The sequence below is a fragment of the Caloenas nicobarica genome, chromosome 1 (assembly GCF_036013445.1).
Source record: "Caloenas nicobarica isolate bCalNic1 chromosome 1, bCalNic1.hap1, whole genome shotgun sequence".
Lineage (NCBI taxonomy): Eukaryota > Metazoa > Chordata > Aves > Columbiformes > Columbidae > Caloenas > Caloenas nicobarica.
Genome location: NC_088245.1, coordinates 93008335 through 93032908, shown reverse-complemented (window position 1 = coordinate 93032908; position 24574 = coordinate 93008335). Strand labels below are relative to the sequence as shown.

The 24574-nt window shown below is 38.9% G+C and overlaps 1 protein-coding gene across 4 annotated transcripts in view; it reads left to right on the top strand.

The window, feature by feature from the left end:
• The window catches only part of EPHA3 (EPH receptor A3), a 245289-nt gene that overhangs the window by 132823 nt on the left and 87892 nt on the right, over nt 1–24574 (top strand). For all 4 annotated transcript variants that reach the window (XM_065657430.1, XM_065657422.1, XM_065657450.1 and 1 more), the window contains one exon: nt 24087–24242. In XM_065657430.1, coding sequence (XP_065513502.1) covers nt 24087–24242 — 156 coding nt within the window. The remainder of the gene's footprint in view (nt 1–24086; nt 24243–24574) is intronic.

The following is a 24574-nucleotide window of genomic DNA, read 5'->3' as shown; positions in this document are numbered from 1 at the left end:
TTCTGTGAAACCTTTGATCATAGATTAAAATAATGCTCAGCATGTGAGGGTTAAATTCAGGATGGTGTGCTGAGTTTTTGGAAAGGTGGCACGGGAAGCAAGAAATATCTAAAGAGTTTTTTTGTCCAGATATTCATCAAATAGTGGCTTCATCAATCCAAAGGGCACACAGACAGTGAAGCAGCAGTCTCAAGAGGATGCTACTTACTAGCAGGAGAAAACCACCTAATTAAAGGAACACATCAGTATGGCATGTTAAAGTGTCAAAATGACTGTTTGTATTACCAGCAGGTCCCTGTTGACTCCTCATAAATAGAAAAATATCTCCCTATGGTAGAGTGTTTGACTAACTTTCTCTTTATAGAGGCAGAAAGTATAACTTTCAGATTCTGTGTTTCCAAATGTTTAGTATAGCTATGGTGTAAGTAAAATAAGGGGTTTCTTTTCCCATGTCAAAAAGGTAAGATGCCTTCATTTTTTGGAAAATTTGTTCAATTTTCAGTACCACAAAAAAAGCCGCTGCATAATTTCTCAGAAAAGCTATAGACTTGTCATGGAGCAGTGAAAAATGGCTTTATTTAACACTTCATTTTTAAAACGGGAATTGCATCTTAATAGCATTTCTTTTGTGCTGAAGATTGCTATTCTCTCCTTTGGGGGTGGTTGAGCTTTTTATCTTAATTTTTTGCTTTCTGCTGCTGTTTTTCTTCTGCTCCTGTTTGCAAGAATTACATCCCACCTGCTTACAAATTACTCGTTCAAAAGTACTTGCATCGTAGCAGCCTCTTCCTAAAGTACAGCGGCAATGTAATAAGTAATTATTACATAAAAAATGAAATTAATTTTCTCTGTCTTTTTTGAGAATGTTTACTTTAAATGAAAGAATTAATTTTAAAAGATTGGCTTGTTTATGATATAGCCCTAAATAAAGAATTTGGAGTTGCTTGTAGTGCTACCTTGATACCTTTTTTTAGGATTACCAAACATACACACAATAAATAAATAATCAGAGAAAGAGAGAGAATTTCTCCAACCTTTCCACAGCTAGATAAACAAAATATTGCTAGTGTAATTAACATGACTCTATCACAGTATTTATTTGTTCTGGTTTTGTAACTTTTTTTTTGCTTTTGTTTTTGTCTAGTTTAATATTGGTAGTTAAAACTTTGAAGGATCTCACTGTCCTCTCTGAAAATATGAATAGTGGACTGTAGATAATGCTTTGCTCAATCTGAAATCTATCTTTAAAATATCTTTTTTAAAATATGCATGTAAATCCATTTCAGTCTTTTTTTTTTTTTTTTTTTTGGTAAGAGTCTGAAGTATCTTATTTATGAGAATGTTAGGATTAAAGAGCATGATTGAAGGATACTAACTCTCAATGCAGTTGTATCACTTGGGCAAAAGGAGGGCCCCTCATCTCTCTGTGCATGCATGAATAACACCAGTTCAGCATCTGCAATGACTATTTAAAATAATAATGAATTTAGTTCTTAGGAAAGCAAAGAATTAACAACAGTTGCTCATGCCAGGATTAGTGTAGGGAAGTGCTGCGGCAATGTTTCTCAACCACTCTGCCAAGACACTTGAGTTTTAGCTGGTAAAAACAAAGCTGTTCAAGTCATTTAAATTATATTTTGCAAGAGGAGACTCCAAGGTCTCAGAACACGTGTTCTCAAGATGTGGGTCATAACTACGTTTCAGCATTTGGTGCTTACACTTGCTTGTCTAATGGCTGTCAGGGAGCAAGGTCATTACACTTCTTTGTTTATAACAAAATCATGTCATGGCAAAGGTTGAAAGTAAGAGTCAGATATATTACAGCTGAAAAAGAGCTTCTGGAGTCATACTGAACTTTGGGTTATTACATGATAGTAGTGCTAGTTTTCTACAGTAGTTCTTTGTCACATCCAGCCTTGAAACCCCTGTTTGAAATGGTGATCTCAGAATCTCCTTTGCCAAATCATTACACTATTTGTTTTAGTAGTTTCCTTTTCATCTTTTAAGATGTTGGCTTTAGTTGCTTGACTACAGGCATTTTTCTCTTGCACTTGCCTCACATTTTATGAATACTTCCTAGGCTTTTATGAAATATGCTAAATTTTAGGAGTTTTTTTCTTTTTCTCTGGTTAGCTGTTGAAACCACTTTTAGAAAAAATCTGACTTTCTAAACAAATATAGCATTTTGTTACTTGACATTTTCGGGATGCTTTTCTGGACAGAGTTAGTGGGCATTTTTAGTGTAATCACTGTACGCATTCACTTCACCACCAGGTAATGGGTAGGTGGACCAAATTCTTCCAGCATAGTGGGTGAAAGACTGGGCATGCCTGGGGAGAGTATTCTTTCTTCATCTTCAAAACAGAAATGTCACCGTGTTCTCCCTAATACAACAGTATTTTTAAAAGTTTTTATGAGTATGTAAGATGCTCCAGTCATAGCTTCATTCTTACTTTTGCATGAAGTTCAAAAGTATGATCTTGAATCAGCACATCATTCTACATACCAATCCTGTATTGGCTTTTTTCTGCAGAAGTATCCCATTGCATGGCTAGCTATGACCTTATTTAGTACTGTCTGCTTTTGGTTAGCTTGTCTTCTCTCTGCAGCCCTGATTTCTCTGAAATGTCCCATATGGACTTACCAAAGTTTTAAATCCATTTATCTAATCTCGTCCACTGTGTTTGCCACATCTGCAATAGCATTAACCCGTGACGTTTTATGAGTATCGGTAATATCCTTGGAGTTGCCTAGTGGTCCTTGGAGAATTCAGACTGCCTTGATGATGTTCCAGTATGTCTCTAAATGTGGTCATATTTATTTTCATATTAGTCAATGCATGTGCTTGTTCTGCTAGCTTACCCCTTTATCTCAGGAAATATTTTCCATGCAGATTCTTATACTGTATTTTGGCAGTGATGTTCCAAAGGCCATTTTCTTTTTTATTCAATGGCTCACGTGTCAAATCCTTTCTATTCAAATAAAATTCTAGCAGCTCACTATAACTCATCACCTTTCTCTTTCTTGCTCTCTATTTTTTTTTTCTTCTCCCATTCATTATGAATACCAAAACTCACTAGTAAAATGAACCAGAGAATGTTGTTATTACTTTTCTTCTGTTAGATCTTAATCTTGGTGGCACAAAATCGGTGGGTGGGAATACAAAGGGACTTTGCGTTGCTTGTGCCTAGCTCCAGTCATGTGTAGCAGCAACCTTCAGCCTCAGGAGTTGTAGGTCTCAGAGCTGTATAATGAATGAATATTTCTAAAGAGATGGAACGGGCTGGAACTCAGTAGGCAATTTCTCTCATTTTAGGATAATAGAAATCTTGAACTCCAAAAAAAGATTATTCTGAAATAGGAATATGTTTGGTAGCCTGCTGCTTGAATCAGCTTTATGTGGAAGAGAACATAAATTTCTTCACAGTACCACAGGTTGTTTAGTAATGCCTGGCAATTCTGTATCTCAGATACTCAAACAATTATGTTTAATTAAACAGCAGATAACTGAAGGAAATCAGCATACTAACACTTAAAATGTTTGTGTTAAGTTTCTAGTATTTTATGTTTAGGAATATAAAGCAGTAAATAATGGAGTATATGCATTATTCTTCCTAATAAGAAATTTCCACAGCTGATGTTACCACATTTATTTATTAGTACTTATACATTTCTCCTTATATATATATAAAAAACGTATTTTTATACAAGTAAATAAATATATATATTCATATTTGTCTGGGCAAATGTGAGTTAACAAGCATAGATAGATAGATAGCATCACAGATAAAGCTAACAGAAATCAATCATTGTCCAAATTAGAAGTTATGCTAGAAACAGCTACATTCACCAAACTTGATGTTAAAGGAAATAAAGCACTAAGTAAGCTTGAAAAAAAGAATGCTACATGGGTGACTTGCACATTAGGGGGAACTGTAATTTGAAAATCTCATTTGTAGGACAACTGGGAAATCCTTCCTAGTCAGCACCTCTAAGGAAAATTAAAAGTTGTTCTTTGGAAAATTAGGGAAATATTCTGCTGTATCTATGTGATAATAAGCCTTTAGAAAAATCACAGAAAATTATTCTTGTAATGTAATGGCACAGGTGAAACAAAAAGGAAAACATAATGAGAACATAACTGTGATGTTTTGATGTGGTTTATTTTGCAGACTAGGTTGACCAGCTTAGGGCAGACTGGTTGTATGAGAGTTGTCACAGGAGTGTGGCTCTGACCTGAGGAAGAAGAGTCAAGAAATGCTCAACTAAGTAAAGAAAGCAAAGCAAAAAAAATAGAGAAGTCCTTAGATGCTATTGTGGAAACACAATGAGAATGGAAAAACAGGACAAGATGGGACTCAGTACTCCTGTCCTAAAGTTTGAGAATTAAATAATTAAACTGCTGCTGCAGAATTTTTATGTGTTTGACCTCTTTCCAGTGTGTGTTGGAATTTTCTTGCAGAAATTTTAGAAATGCCAGGATCAGTCATTTTGTAATATGTATTTTAGTATAGATTTTTGATCTATGTTTATCAGTAAACTGTTGGTTCACATCCAGATTTTCCATTCGATATGCTGATGTCCTGATTAGTGAGAGCAGCTTAATTAGATAATTGCAAACACATACGTGGACAATATTCTGATTTAAGAAACTTTAACTTGGATTTAGTGTGGATATTCTTGTTTAGTGCATCAGCAAGCTGTGTAGCTTTTGGTGAGACTGTTGTTTGAAATTGATTTATTTAAGCTAGTGCTGCTCTTGTATAGATCCTGGCTTAATTTCAGGCTAATTTTGTTTTAACTGGAATTGATTAAGAAGCTATTTAAGGTAAGCTGATATAAACAACTGTTAAGTAAAACACATGCAGAGAGATTTACAGTCATGGGACTAAAATAGGTTAATACACACATTTAGGTGGTCCATCTTTTCCTTGTAGTTACCTGAAATGTGATTAGCATCAGCAAACCAAAATAAAATTGCATTAAATGTTTCAACACAGGACACAGAACACGGCTGAATTACTTTGGATCTGATGATACCTCTTGCAGATCTTGTTTAATACTGGTTGTGGTTGTTCTCTTAGACCTTAGCTGTGCACTGGAGTTACTGAGCCAGGCATTCCATGATTCTATGATTTGAACAGTTGGACTTGATGATCTTGAGCGTCTCTTCCAACCAAAATGGTTCTATGAATAAGTCATTCTATGGAGGAAGGACGACGATCTGCCATGCCTACAGCCTAGAGTAAGCGATGACAGAAGCTTATACAAGTGCATTTTACAGTCTCCTATTTATACCAGGCAAAATAAATACACAAATACAGTTGCTATTTCTCTTAGCCAACAGTGTCCCTGGCAGCCCAGAGGGCCACCCATGTCCTGGGTGCATCCAGCACAGCGTTGCCAGCCGGGCAGGGAGGTGATTGTCCCGCTCTGCTCTGCGCTGGTGCGGCCTCACCTGGAGCGCTGTGTGCAGCTCTGGGTGCCACGGGATAAAAAGGATATAAAGCTACTGGAGAGTGTCCAGAAGAGGGCTGGTGGTGGAGGGTTGATGAAGGGTTTGGAGAGGAAGCCGTGTGAGGAGCAGCTAAAGTCACTTAGTTTGTTCAGCCTGGAGAAGAGGAGCCTGAGGGGAGACCTCATGGGGCTGCAGCTGCCTCACAGGGGGTGGAGGGGCAGGCGCTGAGCTCTTCTCTCTGGTGACCAACAACAGAACCCCAGGGAATGGCAGGAAGATGTGCCAGAGGAGGTTCAGGTTGGACATGAGGAAAAGGTTCTTCCCCCAGAGGGTGGTGGACACTGGAACAGGCTCCCCAGGGAGGTGTCACGGCCCCAAGCCTGACAGTGTTCAAGCAGAGACTGGACAAGGCCTCAGACACATGGTGTGAACTGTGGGGTTGTCCTGTGCAGGGACAGGAGTTGGACTCCATGATCCTTGTGGGTCCCTTCCAACTCAGGACATTCTATGATTCTATGATAACCTCTTATAATGTGGCTAGTCAGTCATGTTTGAACTCTGTTGTCTACTTCTAAACATAGCCCAAGCCAATGCCCATCTCCCCCTCCAAAAAAAAAAAAAAAAAAAAGTGAGGATTTTGAGGTGAGTTTTTGAAAGACTTATTTATTTATTTTACAAATAATTCTTATTATGTATCCATTAGGATTATGTTTCAGCTGCTGCTAAGGAGAAGTGGTCTTATTGCTGGCTATAAAAATGCAATTCAGATTAAAGTACAAAAATATAGCTAAGAAAAAAACTGATATACAGATGTTTCTATAGCAATTGCTGAAAGAGAAAAACGTACTTTATCCAGTTATACTGGTGTAATTCTAGAAAATCTGGGGACTACCATGTGGAATGGATGGGGACAAGTGGTTTTCTAGTTTGTTGTCCTCTTTCTGACAGTGATCAATCTCAGGTGCTTGTTGGTTGTGAATATGTGATGATGCAAAAGTATTTCTTTCTGGTTGGTTTTAAAGGCCCATCCAAGAAGTTCCTGGCCCTGTCTTGAGGTGGGAGAGAGTAAGGGAGGACGTTACTGCAGGGCCATCGAAATGGGCAAGCAGGTATCTTGAGAGGACTTACAGTCTCCTCCCAGAGGCAACATCAACATTACCTAGTTTTCCCATGCTGACTCGTTATTTATCATTTATAATCTGATCATGTTGCCTTTCACTGGTGTCACCCCTGGAAAAACCTTTTCATTTTTCCAGAGGAGAGGTTCTGTCCCCCCAGCCACCCTTCTTCTTTTTATGTTTTCGTTTCTCTTTATCCACCTCTGAACTAATTCACTGCTTCAGTAGCTGATCAGTCATTTGGGGTCTCTTGGGCCCAGAGTTGGACTCTATTTTCTATGTGTGGACAAAAGACTGGCCTGTATAATAACTTTTTGATAACTTTTCCATCATTTCGTATGTTCATTTTCCCAGTCTCGAGTATATAACTAGAGAGATAAAGTCTATAGACAAAGCCAGGCCCCTTCTAATATCTTTTTGCTGCTCAACATTCCTGCAGTAAAAATCAGGCTAGGTAAAAGCAAATGTAATTCCAATTTATTTTAATGAGAATTTAGGTTTTTCAGATCATGGCTAATTAGAAGTGCTTCTGATACCAATTTGTCATAAATTATTCTTGTTTTGCATAACCCTCGAAACATATTAATTTGCTATTTAAAACTGCTGCTGCCTGCTATGAACAATTAGATAACCATGTTGTCACTCCAAGTTTTTCGCCACTGAACTCGTCAGTGTCTAAGTGTCCCTCTCCTGTCTCCTCTCTGGGAGTCCATCCCCAAAGCGCCAATGTTAAATTTAGTGAACATGAAGACTCAATAATCACACGGACTCCTCATTGCTCATCCAGGCCAACTCTCCTCTTGCTTAAGATGGAACTGTTTCAAGAGCTCTTGTAAAACTGAGTTATTTTAGTCATCCAGAATTCATAGAATATTTGGCTACGAAAATATCATAGTAACTTTTTTCCTGTATGTTAGGAAGGATACTACTTAGATATTGCACACAGCTGCTACTTTTTACTTGGACCATGGTATCTTAGATCAAATGATTGTTGAGGTAGTAGGTTTATTTGAAAAGAATAGAAATTAGATGGGTAAAATGCTCACGAAAAATATTTACTTTCTCCTCCTATTGTTATTTTATGATTATTTTCTACCGTTTTCTTTATGTCCTTTAATATTTCTTTCCCTCTTTTTATGGTCCAGTAGAAAATTCAACTTATCATTTGCTTAAAATTGTCATTTTGAAATTGTTTTGGCTGTACAATGCTTTTCTGGGATGGAAACTACCTAATAAAGATGGCTCCAGATAGGGCCACAAGTTTCTTTTTAAAAATCTTTTCTTGGAGAAAGCTCTCTTTGCAAGAAAACCTGAATTTGTCAAAGGGTAAAGAAAAATGGAGAGGGAGCTCCGCTGTATCCTGTCCCACATGTTTCAGATGCAAGGGGAAAATGGGTTGGTTTTGTTCAGTAATAGCTGCTGTTACAGCTTTTTAAAAATAGTTGAACATTAGCCATACACAATGAAACCGCCATGGATAAGCATTCCTAATGTCTGAGAGTTTTATTTTCCCTCCCCCATCATTTTGGAAGTGTTGCAGAGGATGGAATCATGTTGCTTTAACCTTGTGAGGTGAGCACATTGCAATCCAGGAGTTTTAGGAGAAAGATGCTTTTTCTAGAACAAGTTCCTTTACTACTAGCTGAGCCCTAACTGCTATTCCAACTTTGTTGTGCCACAGTTGTAAAAGATGGAGAAAAGACTCTGTAAGAATAATGAGATAAAAATGAAGTCCAAACCTTATGGAGACTTTGGAGAGTGCATGTACAGAGGAGCAGGGGAGGATTTACAGTATTAAATGCAAATCTAGGATTTGGTAATGTGATATTAACAACTGATATTTTCAAGAGGGTAGAAAGAATTAGTAACAGCAGTTTCAATTCTCTAAGAAGTCATGTGTCTGTGAAACCAGCTTTCATTTCAGAGATGTCAGTAGCGTGGATATACAAAAATTGGTAGGTACAAATCATCTTACAAACCAGAAGTCTAGCATTTCTGCCCCTGGCCATTAGGCAGCTGGATGTTTCTTCTGGTGAATTTTAGATAAGTATGTTTCTCCCCTGAAGATTCAGACTGAAAGAATTGTAGGATGTGCAGAAAGTGCTCCATGTGTCCCTCTGTGTTCATTAGAAGAGCCAACTCTGGGAAGTACTGTTCCTTCTTCCCCATGATCATCCACTGAGTTTAATCTTTGCTTCTGAACTTTGGAAGTGGCCACCTATTAAATTGAGTGAGAGTCTCATACTGAATTGATTGCAGTGGTATCAGTCTCTGAGTAACTTCTGAAAAGTTGAGGATAGGAGTAAGAGAACTCTTGCTACAGATATAGCAAAGCAAAAGGAGGGTGCCACTGAGCAGGCAGGGCAGTAACATTTCCCACTGCTTGCAGGGTAGCAGCAGGGGGGATTAATATGATTCAAGACAAATTTACAAGCATTGCATCAGTCTTTTCTAAACTGGGACTGTTGGCAGCTATTAAATCAGTTGTAAGTATTACAGCTCTTAAGTTACATTATTCATCAAGAATAACAAGGCCTGTTGCTGCTAGCCTATTTCAAGTATTTGCTGTACACACATTTAACCCAGTGTTCACTGTAACTGAGAGAAGAAGTGGGAAAATAGCAAAATATTCCCTGACAGTGAGTCCTAATCTATAAGCAGTTTTCCTTCTTAGGGATGAGTTAGAAAGTGAAGTATAGTTGGTATCTGAAAGTGACTGTCTTCCCTGTCAGTGCAAATCGGTGTCCCTGGTGACCATCTGTTCCTGAATGCAGCAGCTCATAATCCCTGTCGCAAGTGGTACAGAACAGTGGAGAAGATTGTGATGGTACTGGAGTAAGCTACCTGCCCATATGTTGCTAGCCATACGTTATTCAGTTAAGGGAATTTTGTCAGTATTGACAGCAGTCCAAAGGAGGTTCACTGCACAGTTCATTTATAGGATGGCAACAAGCTGAAATGAAGGGTTGTGTGTGCCATTTTCTTGGTGCCAGGTGAGGATGTGAGTGCTCCATCAGATGCTATGGCATGATGTTGAATCTGTGGTTCCAGGTTTAAATCTGTGGAAAGCTGTCTTAGTTGTACTTCATGATGTCAGTACCACAGACCACAGTATTAGTGACATTCATGTTACTGGAAGATCATTTCAGATTAGTTATGCTCTAATATGGCATTTCAGTAATGCATTTTGACAGTACCTTCAAAATACAGTTATACTTACCTATTGTAATTGCTCATTCTATACTTATAATCTGACATACAACACAGACATCAAGGAAAGGAGCGTGAAAAAAATGTATAAAACCTTTACAGACTTACATGGGCACTGAGGTTTATATTGGCTGCAAAGCATGTTTATGGATGTTTTTACATTTATTGTTGTGAGAATTCTATTATACTTCAACTAACTGGATTCATCTGTCTGAAGAACAGAGCCACTAGGAGAAACACTGAATAGGAGATGCTTACAATTGATGTACACACTTATTCTGTGGTTTTGGTCGTGAAATGAGAGTTCCTGATCTGCTGAACCATGGCTTTGCAGAAAGGCACATTTCAAATAAGCTCTTCTAGTAGTCTAGTCTTCTCTCAAGCTGGCATCCTTGAGCAGGCTCTGGATGAGCTACACCAGAGCAGCAGTTTGCCTTAGGAGCTGGCTCCCGCCTATGATGGACACAGCATCCCAGGATGGGACTGTAAGCTCCAGCTGTGACCAGGAAGCCTTTACCTCAGGTGTAGATATCAATCTATCAGTCCTAAGTTCTCAGAAATACACATGGTTAGTAATGGATGTGAGACTTAACCACTTACTGAGTCAGGAACCTTTTTCCTATTCTCCTGTGCTTTGTCTTGAACCTCTGGATGCCCCAGGCTTTGCAATGAAACTTATGAGAATCAGGGCAGGGAGAGAGTTTCTTGTTGTGTGGCACACAGGGTGGTAGAAGAAAAAAGGAACAGAGGATTTAGGTATGCTTTTCTTGTAGTTTTGCTAAAAGCAATCTGCGAATAATATTTTTTTCAGTTTTCTGAACTGATTTAACTTGATTTTTCAGTTAGCAATAAAACAAGCAAATATTTTGTGTCCAGTCTCATGGACACAACGAACATGATATTGTTTGGTTTTATGTGCTATTTTGTACTATTGGGCTGTAAGTTTAGAGTGTGCAGAGTGCCTCCTTCCAGATGTTTTTCTGTTCTTTAAAATAATATAAATAAATACAAATACTTAATATGTGACAGCCAAGAAAGAAAACCTTTTTCATTATATTGAGATTTACTCTACTCTCTATGGTTGTAACTTGTTTTAATTTTTGCACATAATAGAAGGTTTAAAAGGCTTTTATTAAATGATAAAATATAGGCCTTTTACTACAGTTACAATCAGATCAAAATATGTCTGTACTTGAATATATTGGTTATTCTTCAGAGGACTGATTAAACTACTATTCTATTAATATGCAACAATTTCCTGTGTTTTATATACATCACTGTGATGATATATCACCTATAATCTAGACAGCAATGGACTGCCCTGACCAGTAAGATTCAATTTTATTTCAATATCCTACCATATAATTTACTTCATTATCAAACATGCCATCGGGTTTTATGACTTGATTTGGTCAGAAGAAGTAAAATGCATCTTTTAGAAACAGAACTCTGATTAGACTTTTGATAAGCAAAGTAACCAGCCATAACTTGACTTCCCTGTTTCCAAGATGAAGGAGAAAAATAGTTTCAACTTAACTGCAGACTCTGTGGCTCAACAGTCTTATCCAGCTCCAAAGGATTCTATTGGTAATGGTTGGGAATATTCCTATAGTATTAGGAAGAGCCATCGGTAGGAAACCACCACAACCCTTCTTCTCCATCATTTGGTATCAAGAGATGCAGCATTTCCTACCTCTTGGTGGATTTACCTACATGCTTTCAATTTTTGAGGGGTTTGTATGTTCTTTCAGCCTCCTTGGTTTCTGCTTTTGAATTTTTAAAGCTAGAAGTGGAAAAATGAAAACGAAAACAATTGTGTAGTTAAATAGTTTGTGTTTACAATGTTCTTCCTTTAGTCAGAAAATGGCATCATGTCTGTGCAGCAAAATCTTTTGTATAAAACAATGCAGACTCATGAAATATATTTTAATGCTTTTATTCAGTTCTTTTCCCCATAAAATGCAGTGGTATTACCTTGCTACTAGTCTTGAGCTTCAGTGGAATTGAAAACCATCAATTGAATGTTTGGCATTTTATACTAGCACACATTATCATTTGATTTGAGAAAATGTAGACAGAATGCAATACTGGAAACTTAGTTTCCTCTCCCTTCCAGTGAATTTTCTGCATTGCGAAGTGAATGCTGTTGAAGAATATTGAGTTCTTGTTACTGTTAGTGTTCGTAAAGCTTCTCTACTATAAGGAGAGATTCAGTTCTGTAGCAAATACTATGTAAAATGCAATACATCAGATTCTTTGTTTTCTAAGCAGCTGAGATTCTACCCCCCTTTAATTCACACAAGTATCAGGCTAGTGAATAAAAATGCTGAACTGTGGGGTTTTTTTTAATTTACATTTAATTGGGTTTTTGTTCAGTGAATAATTGCTTACCCTGCAAAGCTAGACATTTTAAATACATGCATAGAAAATGCATGTTAAGTAATTAAGAGTTCTCTTCTAAAAAGGCAAAGTACCAAGGAAGTCCAGATAAAAGCTAAAGCAAACAATGTATAAATACTGCACTTGAGTGGTTAGATAGTTTTGCAAAAGCCTTGGGCTTTTCCTTTCAGCTGTGAGAAGATTGTCAGCGTGCAGATGTCCCCGGAGGCTGTAACTGTTTAATTTTCAGGCTTTCCACTGGAAGGATGAAAATACACTCAGTGAAAAAGGCACATGAAGGAGAGAGGTTGTGATGATGATGAAGAAGCCATAATGTTTTCGCCTTCTTGGTTAAAGCCTTTCTTTAGTAATCACTGAAACCTCTCTTTGTGCCTATTTCACATCCTACTAAACATGGTAAAATACAGACAATAATGTCTGTTTATTTGCGGTTATATGTTTAATGGCTTTCCAATAACAAAATCATACTTTATTTTTTTCCATTACCGGGGCTTTTTCTTTGTTCTTGTGGAAATACCTGACCATTTTAGCAATGCTGACTGCATTGAGATATTTGAAAACTGGTAATCGTGAGTGAAGTCTACATTAGCAAGTAGTATGGCCAAATAGGAAAAGTGCATTAAGTACTTGGTATCATAGAATCACAGAATCAGAGAATGTTAGGGATTGGAAGGGACCTCAAAAGATCATCTAGTCCAATCCCCCTGCCGGAGCAGGAACACCTAGGTGAGGTTACACAGGAATGTGTCCAGGTGGGTTTTGAATGTCTCCAGAGACACCACAACCTCCCTGGGCAGCCTGTTCCAGTGCTCTGTCACCCTCACTGAGAAGAAGTTTCTTCTGAAATTTAAGTGGAACCTCTTGTGTTCCAGTTTGCACCCATTACCCCTTGTCTTATCATTGGTTGTCACCGAGAAGAGCCTGGCTCCATCCTCGTGACACTCACCCTTTACATATTTATAAACATTGATGAGGTCACCCCTCAGTCTCCTCTTCTCCAAGCTAAAGGGACCCAGGCTGAGGGCAGCCTTTCCTCATATGGGAGATGCTCCACTCCCTGTGTCAATACCATAAACATTTCAGCATGTTTTACTCCAGAGTATCTCTATTCAGGTCCAGTAGACTTCCCTGTAGCAGGGAGTGCATCATCTGCTGTACCTATTTGTGTGCTCTGGAGACACTTTACTGTGTGAACCAGATCATGGCAAGAGGGGAGAACCACGGTTTTGCTCTGAAAGTGCTCTCCAGATCCAAACTAAAACACTCATGTAGATGCGCCCATTAAGTGGTATTAACAGCATAACTAGCAAAGCAGTGGCTGTTTCTTATATGCTGTTACAAATTATGACTCTGTTCTGACACACTAAATTACATCCCAGACTTATGTCAGCAAGTAATGACAGCAGTTTAAACCATAGGATTTTTTTCAGACAGGTTTAAGTTCCTGCTGTTGCAGCACCATTTCTCTTCTTAAGAGCTTCCCTTTCCCAGCACCACCTCCCAGTGAATTCGGGCAGCCATATGTCAGTCATTGGCAGCGAAGCTAACAGTAAGGGATTCAGTAGCTCTCATTGAATGAGGCATAGCAGCACAACTTTAGCTTTTCATCTGCTGTTAATCTGAGTGCTTAAAAATGCCAACTTTGTTGTTGTTGTTTTGGTTCGGTTTGGCTTTTTTTTTTGGTGAGGAAGGACAGTATAGCATCTCCAGTGCTTGCTTCCTGAACCTTAAGACAAATGCATTTAGCAGTATCTTGCCTCCAGTGGCTGAATTCAGAAATATCTTAAAATAGGGGAAACAGTGCAGTATCTTTTGGACAGCTCTGCAAATTAGAGATAAACCAAATGAACTAACTTTGCAGTGTGAGAAAGTGAAAGTTCATGAACAATGAATGTATAGATATTCTAGCCACTGGCCACATTAGCCATTAATTGAGCCTTTTTTTTTTTTTTTTTTTTTACCAGCAGCTGGAATATTTCTGTGTTATAAAATTGATTGTCTTTTTTTATGTCAGTGGGCTGCTTGTGACAGGTACCTGATTAACAGCTCCAGAAACAAAAGTCATCTCTTTTTATCAACAAAACAAGTTCAGCAAAGGTGTAAGGAACACAAGCTTCTCCCACACTGCTCAGCCAATATGCCTCAACCCTGACCCGCAAGAATATCTCTAAGGAGAAAGGCATTTGTTAAATTTCTTTTCCAATTAATTTGACAGCTCTGCTGAGACTACTAACAAAAGTACTAATTTGTGCTAATTGCAGTAGTGGACCTATGTCACTGGGGAGCTGGGCTGAGTTCTTTGTAACATCACGGAGCCCACCAGGCACCATTTTGATTAGGAGTTGTCAGTGGAAGAAAGAACATTTGATTCAGAGCCTGTTCTGCATTAATTTTTTCACCTGCCAAATGGGGACAACGGCACTCTCCTATATGTGTTAACGAGAGAGGGAAGTTGCAAAAGAACATTCAGGCTCAGTAAATACAAAATTATCTTCCCTCACTGACAGAGAAAATGTAGAGTTTTCGTACATCTGAATTAACCGTTTCGGCATAAGATATGTGCGTTGACACAGACAGCTGGAGAGGTAAGCCTGGTCAATGGAGGGCTAGAAATAAAAACCAAAACAAAGCCCCAAATATGTTAGAAACAGAGACTGAGAGATAAAATATAGTCCGATATAGACATATAAAAAAATATAAATCAATCTGTTTCATCAGGAGTCTTGTGAAAATATTAAGAGCATTTACCACCTGATAAATGACACTGCAGAACTAGAGATGAGTATAACCAAAGACATAGAAGATATTCCTGTGAAAGCTGATTGAAAAGTTTGTGATTGTTCACCACGGAGAAGATAAGTTCATGATAGATCTAAGGTAAGGAATGGCTTAGAGAGATTACATCAGGAGCAGCTGTTTTCCCTGTCTCATAATAAAAACCAAGGATACTTCCATTTGGCTAAATGGCTGTCAAATCTGAAGGTAAACTGAAGGTAAACTGAAGGAAGAATATATTTTTTCACTTCATGCTGACCACCTTGACTGGAGAGGAATGTCAGAGAAATTCATTGAGACCAATAATTAAAAAAAAAAATATGGCTATTCTACATGAAGGACAGTACAACCCTAAACTTTATTAAAAATAAATTAGCAAATATATTGAACCTTGGGTTTCTAGGTGTTTGAAATAATATCTAGGTTGTAGGGGTGCAAGTGAGATAATGAGGGATGACAAATGCGCCTTTCTCTTGCACTTTCATATAGTGCTGCCTTAAGATATGAGATGGACACCAGGGTAAGTGCTAGGGCTAGATGTAATCTGTATGCTTACTCATTTGTTGTTCTTTATTCATATTACCTTCCATATTGTTAACCTGTTAATCTGGCCTGGTTCAGGCCCAGGGAATTTATATAAACATCTCCAGGTTAGGAAAGTCATTTTTCACTTATTAGCTAAATCTAGCCTGGGAGAATTACCAGGCACTGTCTTGTTTTTTCTACTGAGCTGGAGAGGAATCATCTTCCCAAGAGCTCATGTCCTGTGGGACAGAGGCTGCCATGTCTACCAGGTCTGTTTGGTTTGCTCTGTGAGGCGTGGGGGGTTGCTTGTTTGTTCTTCTTCATGTGTTTGGGGTTTTTTTTAAATTCTGGCATAAAGAAGGGAGCTTGAGGAAAGACTAAACCAGAGCGGTACCATGGTTATCCCTTTATGGCACTCTCAGCCTGCTGCTAGAAAACCTTTATTGTTTGAAGCTGTTGGGATCCTACATCTAGTTTGCCTTTGAGGAGTCCATAGTGTAATTTTAGTTCAAGGAAGATTAGCCCTTTTTATCCTTGCCAAATGGTCATTTAAAACTTCCAGATTTCTTATGTGTGTGTTTGTACAACCTTTTTTTTTCTTGTTCAAGTTGATGCTGGTATTTGGGGGGTTTTTGTGTGGGTGTTTTTTTTTTTTTTTGTTGGTTTGATTTTGGGGTTTTTGTTTGGTTGGTTGGTTTTGGTTTGGTTTTTTGGGGTGTTTTTTTTTGTGTGTTTTTTTTGTTTTGTTTTGTTTTCCTGGTATTTCTTTAATTTAGATTTTTTTTTTTTGCAATGCTTCTTGAATTAGGATGTTATTTTTCATCTCTCTGTGGATTAAATTAAGTTTTTAAAAAAACCCAGAACATGGAATTTCTTTGTTTGACAAAATGATAGCTTAATAGATCCCAGTGTGTCCAGACACTGCTTCAGAAAAACATCTTGCTTAGGGAAAGTGAAAGACAGTGCTTATAAACACGGATTTATTAAATTCCCTGTTTAAATACTTGTATTCACTAAGTATGAGTAGAATTAAAGTAGAACTTTGTTTATTTTGTTTTAATTCTGAACCAAGGCTGTGGTTCTCAATGTTTTCCTGTTAATGAAAGATTTATTTTCCCCAAAACTGCAAAGAAGCTGAAATGTCTTATGCGTTTTGAAGCAATGTATTCGTGTACCCACAAGTGAGAACATCTTTGCTGTAATGCTGGTTTTTAGACCTATCTTTGACATTGCGCTTTCGACAATATTGCTGTTAGCAATCACAACTGTAATGCACTTCATAAGAAGAGATACAGAAGCCTGCAAGGCATAACGTGGAGCTAGTACAGACTGCGGTTGAAAGGTGCAGTGTTATTCCCTCAGGATAAAGCTATCTCTTATGTACATATAATTAATATGTCTGCCAGTAACAGTTATTAAACAAAGAACAGGAATTGTTTCTGTTGAATGACTTGACCTGGGAGTAAAGCCAATTTAAAAGGCATCTGATTAAAATATGTTAAGGTCACAGATCGCTATAAAAAATGAAGTTGGGAGGAAAAAGCAAAAATTTACTCATGAGTAAGATTAAATACTATTGAATATAGGTTTTGTGCTAGTAGCAGCTTTCAGGTGTGAAAAATGAAAAGTGCTCATTCCGAAGAGTGTTTTTCTAGATGTATTTCAGTGTCACGTGGCGCTGAATCCTTTTGCCATGCAGACTGCACAGTCCATCCTGCTGGCACAAAGGCTGAAGGGGTAGGAAACAGTGGAGAGGAGAGAGAGCATTTCCTGAGCCTTCAGATTATTGACAGTTTACTGTTGGAGGTGGCCTAGTGATTGGAAAGAAATTGTACCGGTTTTAATTGTTGATATCTTCTAGCCGTGGACAGCTGCAGTAGTTCTTCAAATCTGTCAACAGCTTTGGCTGTAATTACTGTATTTTCCAGTCTAGAGATGCAAAAGTACACGATGCATGTTTCCTTCTGCAGTGGTTTTCCTCCAAAAGATAAGTTACAGTAATAAACAGTTTCATTTTTCCAGAGCTATTGCACAGCTAATAATGAAAGGAGTGGTGGGAATTCACTTTAGCATTTAAAATGCAAATTTTAATTTTATGACTGCATTTTCAGAGTAAAAAATATGTCTTGGGCACAGAAAATACAATGTGAGATTTTATTGATTTGATTATAAAGCTTAGCAAAAATGACTGAGTTTCTGCTGCTGCTGGTCCCAGCGCTACCTGCTTTGTAATTATTTCAGGTATTATGTATAGTGTGCTGAAGATGACAGGTAAGACAATATAAGAATACGAAGAATGCTAAGAATAATTTTAAGTTTTTATTTCCCCAACAAACAGAATAGACTTCTATGGGTAATAAAAGACAGCCAATGTCCTAACTTCTTCCTAGGGGTATTATTATCGTGACAGTAACGAGATCCATCTCGACAAGGGCTTTTAACCCTCGCTAAAGTCTGTCTAAATCCTATTTCCCTCCTCCCCTGAGCACAGTCCATGTACATGCCAGCACCACATCCCAGCAAAAAGAAAGCATGCTTTGCCTGTGCAGTAGCCTTTTCTGGGGATCCCCACCTGCTGAAAAGCGTTTGGGTTGCCCCTCCCTCCTCCTCCTCTTCTTCTTCCTCCTCAGCAGATACAGGGACTTGTCAAAGTGTTTGTGACATTCATCTTTTTACCTCTGTTTCTACTGTAAGGAGTAGTACTTAGCTTTGAGACGTACTCCATTAAGTGGTATCTTACCGTATATTTGGATCTGGTGAGAAAAAGCTTGCCTTAAGTTCAATGGAAATAAGAATCGAAAAATAACACTGTAATTTTTAGAAGCCTGTTTGGGCTAAGTGTGTTTGCAAGAAGGTGCCTAGAGGCCCAGGAGAGAGAGAGGATGTATAAATATGTAATACCATAAATTATCTGGCTTTTCATATACTAATGGACAATGAGAGCTGCTGAAGATGGTTTCCCTGCTCCAAGGGATTTTGGATGAAAGCTACATTATAAAGCATTGTTTCCTGCTGCGTGGGGGTGCTGTAGTGAACAAGAGAGGAAAAAATGAGACATTTTCAATGTTGTGGATGACATGTGATACAAACTGAGGGCAGGATGACTCATAGCAGAATTTTACCTTCATTTCCATATATCTGAACCAGAACTTTTCCATATCTATATAGTGTTATTTTTAATATAGCAAGAGTAACATGTATGGCCAGATATGATTTGTGACAAAGGTGTGAAATGAACAGTTTTGAAATCTTCATTTAAAGTTATTCAAAATTTTCACATTTTTGTTGTTTCTCAAAGGTATAAACAAGTATAAGGGAAAGAAATGACTCACCCAAGGGCAATAAAATGGTTTTGAGAGTTTTATAAGGTTCATCTATGCTACTTGTTATGCCATCCGTTTTCACAAGCTGTCAGCTCTGTTAGTTCTCATTTTGCATGCCCGTGTATATGTATGGGTGGGTGAATGTGCAATCCTGTTACTGGTGATAAACATAGCGCTGTTGGCATCTCCAGAGCATGACCGTAGTAGGCATAGTGAGAAAAAAAAGAGGTGTACAAATGCTTTTAAAAGGGATCTGAGAACTTGGCAAAGATTCAAGGGTCTACATGGGTGTCGAGGTGAGCTAGTCAGTAGCATTCGCTTCCCAACACACCTGCACAGCCAAAGGTCATCCCGTGGCTTCAGGTCCAGCATAAAGACCCCTGCTGCTGCTCATTGGCATGCCATTTCCACAGGGAACGGCTTGCAAAGCCCCTCTAACAGGGACCACATGTGTGGGGGATGCTTCCCTGCCCTCTCTGCAGGGGACAGGGACAGGAGGTTTTTTCCAGGGTTGCTGTCATCTGTGTTGCACGTGATGGGGAAAGGTTAAGGTATCGGTGAGCTGTACAGGTTTATGACTGAATTCCCTTCTTTTCCAAAACTGTAGCTTAATGTCATAGTGGCATTTCACCCCCGGGCTGTTTTATTGAACAGCAGAGGAACAACTGGAGGAAACACTCAGTTGCTTGGTGGACGCTGCCTGTTGCACACCCAGTTTCATGGCTGTACACCCGCTCCCAGTGCGTTGAGGTGCTTGAGCCTTGTCTCGGAGCATCGCAGCTCTATTCAGAGCACAAAAGGCAGAGCTTCTGGAGTTCCTGTAGGACCAGCGAGTGTGGCTCATTTTGCAAATAAAGAGTTGCTTTGACCTTGTGCAGGGAAATGGGCCCTGTCAGGCCAGGAGTACCAGGGCTGGGAAGTCCTCTGCTCAGACAGCAATGGCTCAGGTTGTTAGTTGGTGTTTATGGCTGGGAATTGATGATATCACTTTGTGTACTGCGGCTGCAGGATCTGAATACTAAAATGCTCCTATTTACTAACAACTTTATATTTTAATTTAAAATTAATTCAAATTTAAATTAATCATTTAACCTTTAATTAGGACCATGTATTAATCTCAAACAGATCAGTCAAACAGAACTGAAATTCGCTTTACTGTTGAAAAGACAGTAACATTTCTTTTAGCAGTAACATAGATTGCTACATACATTTGTTTTTCTTTCACTGAAATAATTTTCCCTGCTCTCTGTCTCTGAGACAGACTCATCAGTTACAGCATAAGGAAATTTATTTTCATACAGTAATGAGGACAACGGTAGTCCTGAAACTCTTACCAGTAGGTGACTTCAATAACATCAGTGTGGCTCCCACTCAAATAAAAGAGATTGAAATCAGACCGCACACAGTTTTAAAATAATATTTCAGGTTGAAGTTATCACAAGGGTTACCAGGCTCAACAGATATTGGGCATCTGACTTGAGGAGACCTTCTTAAAGAGCAAACCCAGACAACCCTGCTGTACAGTTTATATCACGTATATAGAAACTGTCAAAGTTTCCCTTACTCACTTTTAGTTTGCCGAAATGTTTTTCTTCCTGGCCCATTGCATCTATTTCCCCTTGCATTGTTCCCCCTTGTGAGGGGAAAATTCATTAGTTTTTGGAAAAAAAATGTTGAGAAGCAGCAAGTGCTGTTCATAGCTGTCTCCCATGATGAAATTACAGATTCTATGAAGACTTTGTGTGCTAGTCCTTTTATTTTCAACCTGACTGAAACTAAAGCTTTCGTATTCACCTCAAAAAGCCAATGTAATCCAATTTTTCTGGCATTAAAAAATGAATGCCTTTTGAAGTAAAGGCTTCATTTTTTTCTCTTGAATATTGAAATTAAAAATCGACTAGGAAAAGAAAAAAAAATATTAAGTACATTGGCAACATTTTCTATTGGCACTCCCCATTTCAAGCATCAATTTCAAGTATAATTGCATTTTTTTTTTCCTTTGGGCAACAGTTGTGAATAATCTTAAATTGGTCTGACAGACAAAGACAGAAAGTGCGAGACAGCCTGAGGGGAGGACACAAGATTGGGATGCTCTTGCTAGGGCACACCAAGGCAGCAGGGATCCGACCAGCTCATCTCCAGCTCCGACTGCTCACTGTGTACTGAAATAGCAGAAGGGCAAAATGATGAAATCCCTGTCCCTCCAGAAAAGAACAAGACTGATCTCGTGTTACCAGTGTGCTTCCTGCATGGTCCTCTTTTTTCTTTCTTTTCTCTGGCCCTACACTACCACCACCTTTTCTTAAATGAGGTCTACGGCTTTCCACCTGAGGGATGAGAGAGGCTTTTATTAATGGAGCAGTTTGATACTGTCCTTTGCCTTCTTCACTCCACAAAATCTCTCTACTTCTTACGCAAGCTTGTTTACTTATGTTAAATTGGTTGTCTTATTAAAATGTTGGTGGTAGGTGCTTTGAAAATGTCCCAAATAAACAGTCTTACTGTAGTTCCATCCTGTAAAGGAATACTTATGTGTTACAATGCTGTGAATAAATTAGGCTTAATAAGCAGTGGAAATTGTGTCTTGTAGGAAGACCAACCATATGACAAAGGTTCAGTTTTAGGTTATTAGTCTTTTTCCAGTCTTTACATTAAACTAGTATATAAAGTTATTAAAAAATTAAAAAAATTATACTGTATGTATTCATAAATACATCTTTGTCTTGTGTATGCCTACCTATAAATTGAAAAAAAGTGCCTTCAAGGTGAGTAGATAAGTGAAACCTTTTGATTTTACTACCTGGCAGTGAATTTCCATGAGAAGTTTTGATGAAAGTGCAGTGTAAATATCTGGACAGAGGTGGTGTGGTGTTTGTTTCTTGATGAGTTTGCTTAGTTACTAGCGCAGGGTTGGCGTCCATTCTTTTCTGCCTGGATGTTTGTCTTAAGGCCAGGAATGGCCGCGCCGTGCCCAGAGACGGCAAAATCATTTGAAGCCTCCTCTGTCAGCCGGAGACCAAAGAGGCTCGCTCTAGGTACCACACATGTATCATGGGGCAGTATTTGGGAGGGAATGAGATTTGAGTCTTAAAAGGCTGCAACAGTAACAACAAAACACCAAAAAAGCCAACTCTGTTTCCTGCTGCATTTTCTCCTAGTGAAGGTGTTTGAGGGGGCCGAGGTTTCCTGTATTTCCTGAAGTTAAACAGCAATCCCCAAACACCCTTGCAGCCTTGGAGGAGATGGAAACACAAGCGACGCTGGCTGAAGTAGAACAGGAAGCGCCAGATCGCGAGGGGCTGGCGTTAGGCCCTGTGAACTTCGCCACAAGGTCATTTCTAGCAATTCTAATTTCACAGATTGCCTGTTGGGCCCACGCCTCAGAGGCTCAAACTGGGATTGTTTCCTCAGGGCTCGCGAGCGAGAACTTGGAGCGGGAGGCGTCTTTCCCAGCTGCTTCGCTAGCGTGGAAGTCGGAGGCAGCAGCTGCAGCCGGTCGCCTGGGTTTGCCAGGGCTGTGAAGTGCTGAAGAGTGGCTGAGATTAGCGCTTCCTTCTGAAATGTTTCGTGCTTCTCACGCTCTTCGATGCAGTGAGAGAAGGGTTTCCTTTATTAAGATGTATCAGAACAGGGCATATGACTGCGCAGGGGTTTGTTTCCTCTCTACTTATCAGTGCGTTTCACTCAGGTGTTTGACACCAGGAACTAATCAACAAATTTGCCTAACACAGATATTCAGCTGGGGTTTCAATTATGGATGATAATGTGGAAGCTGAACATCCAGTTTAATGCTGCAGCTTCCATTTGTCCTTTGTCACAAAGATGCTGGGATTTATATTCTGAATTTTTTTCCACCTCAGGCTGCCTGTCCACTTTTCTGTTTGGACAGTGCATGAATGAATGGAAAAGACCACACCTTGTATTTTGGATTTTATGCTATCTTTATGAATCAGTTCATAAGCAAAACCGAAAAGTGTGTCCCTGTTCAGGCTTAGGCTAAGACTGGTGAACCCATTCTTTTGGCTTCAAATTAGTACATAAATCAGTGACAGGTCCAAGACCATTTTATCTAAACTTGACTGTCTGGGCTCCAGACACAAAAAGAAGTCATGGGTTTTATTGTATATATCTTTTTTTTTTTTACATTATATTGGCAATGAGAATATGCTGGGATTTTCCTAGTGTGCTTGTGCGTTAGGCAGTGCTTGCTGTAGAACTAAATCGTAGCAAAAGGTGAAGGCATTTTAAGATATACTCCCTTATATTACGTTGTCTGTGAGTTATTGTTGTACATATGAGTACAGACCTGTGGGTGACCAGTGTCAGCCAGAATAATTTTACTTGGGAAATTCTATTTGGAGAAAGACATGTCTTGGAGTAAACCAGCAGCAGAAAAGTAGAGTCTGCTGTTTCTTATCTGGTTTTGGTCTTTTTTTTTTTTCTCTCTTTTTTTCAGATGGTGATATCACCTTAGTGGAAAGAAGTCAACGTTGTTTCACTGCATGGGTTTTTCATAAAAAACCTATTTGCTGAATTGTTTATTTCTGTAACTTAGTTCAAAGACCATTTTCTTCTGAGGCAAACATGGCCCCAAATCATTCTAAAATGCAACAGGAGCCAAAACAGAGGGAGCATGCTGAAGTTAATGAAACACCACCACCCAGAGATTGTCAGAAGCAGCTTTTGCGGGTGCAGGCACCATCCCTAGAGAACTGGATTAATGTAAAAAACATCCTTCTTGTAAAGACTGTGCAAGTTCCTGATACTCGCACAGTGTCAGAAGCAGCTCGCTGAGCCTTATGCATGGTCCTTCAGAAATGGAATAGATCTTTCACTGTTCAGGTTATTTTCTTGGTTTTGGCTTGCCTAGTCATGCTGAACTGAACAGACACAAGTTACAATCAGTGTGCCCTTGTAAGCAAATCTTTGCAGCAGAGAGAGGATAAAGTTGGCTGCTTATACAGGATGGGGCCAAAATTTTGGCAAATTAAGCAGACATAACATAAAAGATGTTTCTTCTTAGTGGTGCAATAGACTCTCTTGTTTTCCAGGAAAAGTTAAATGCAAATCCAAGTTGATGCATGAAGAGCTCCATTCTACCAAGAGGTTTTATTTCCATCAGCCTTCTCATTATGAGAAAAATCCATATTTTCATACCATAAACATTGCCAAAAATGTGATCTACATATGGATAAGTCGCAGAGCGGTAACAAAGTCACATGTTAAAATCGAGGAGGTGTCTGTGGAATTTAAAACTATGCTCCTGTTATTTTGCAGCTTGTCGACCTGGGTTCTACAAAGCCTCTGCTGGCAACGTGAAGTGTGCCAAATGCCCACCTCACAGCTCTACCTATGAAGAAGCATCTCTGAACTGCAGGTGTGAAAAGAATTACTTTCGCTCAGAGAAAGATCCTCCATCCATGGCTTGCACCAGTGAGTAGCATCATTATGCTCGGGGCTGTCATTCTTGCTCTTCCATCTGTATCTCAGCAGCTTGCTTGCTTCTTCTCACGTCCCATTGCAGTCAGCCATCACTGCCTGCCATGTCTTCTTACATGTTGGACAGGCTACCAAAAATTGGTGGCCTGAGTTTGTGTCTTTCTATTTCCATTTTCTCCTTCTTGTTCTCTATCAGACTCAAGAAGGAGATCTAGGATTTTTAAATTGCTACCAATATTTCCAGCCCTTAGTCCTGAACTGTGCCCTGAGGGTACTGTCTGTCTATAAGAAAACATGGTCTTTGATAGTCTAAGTCTGTAGTTCAT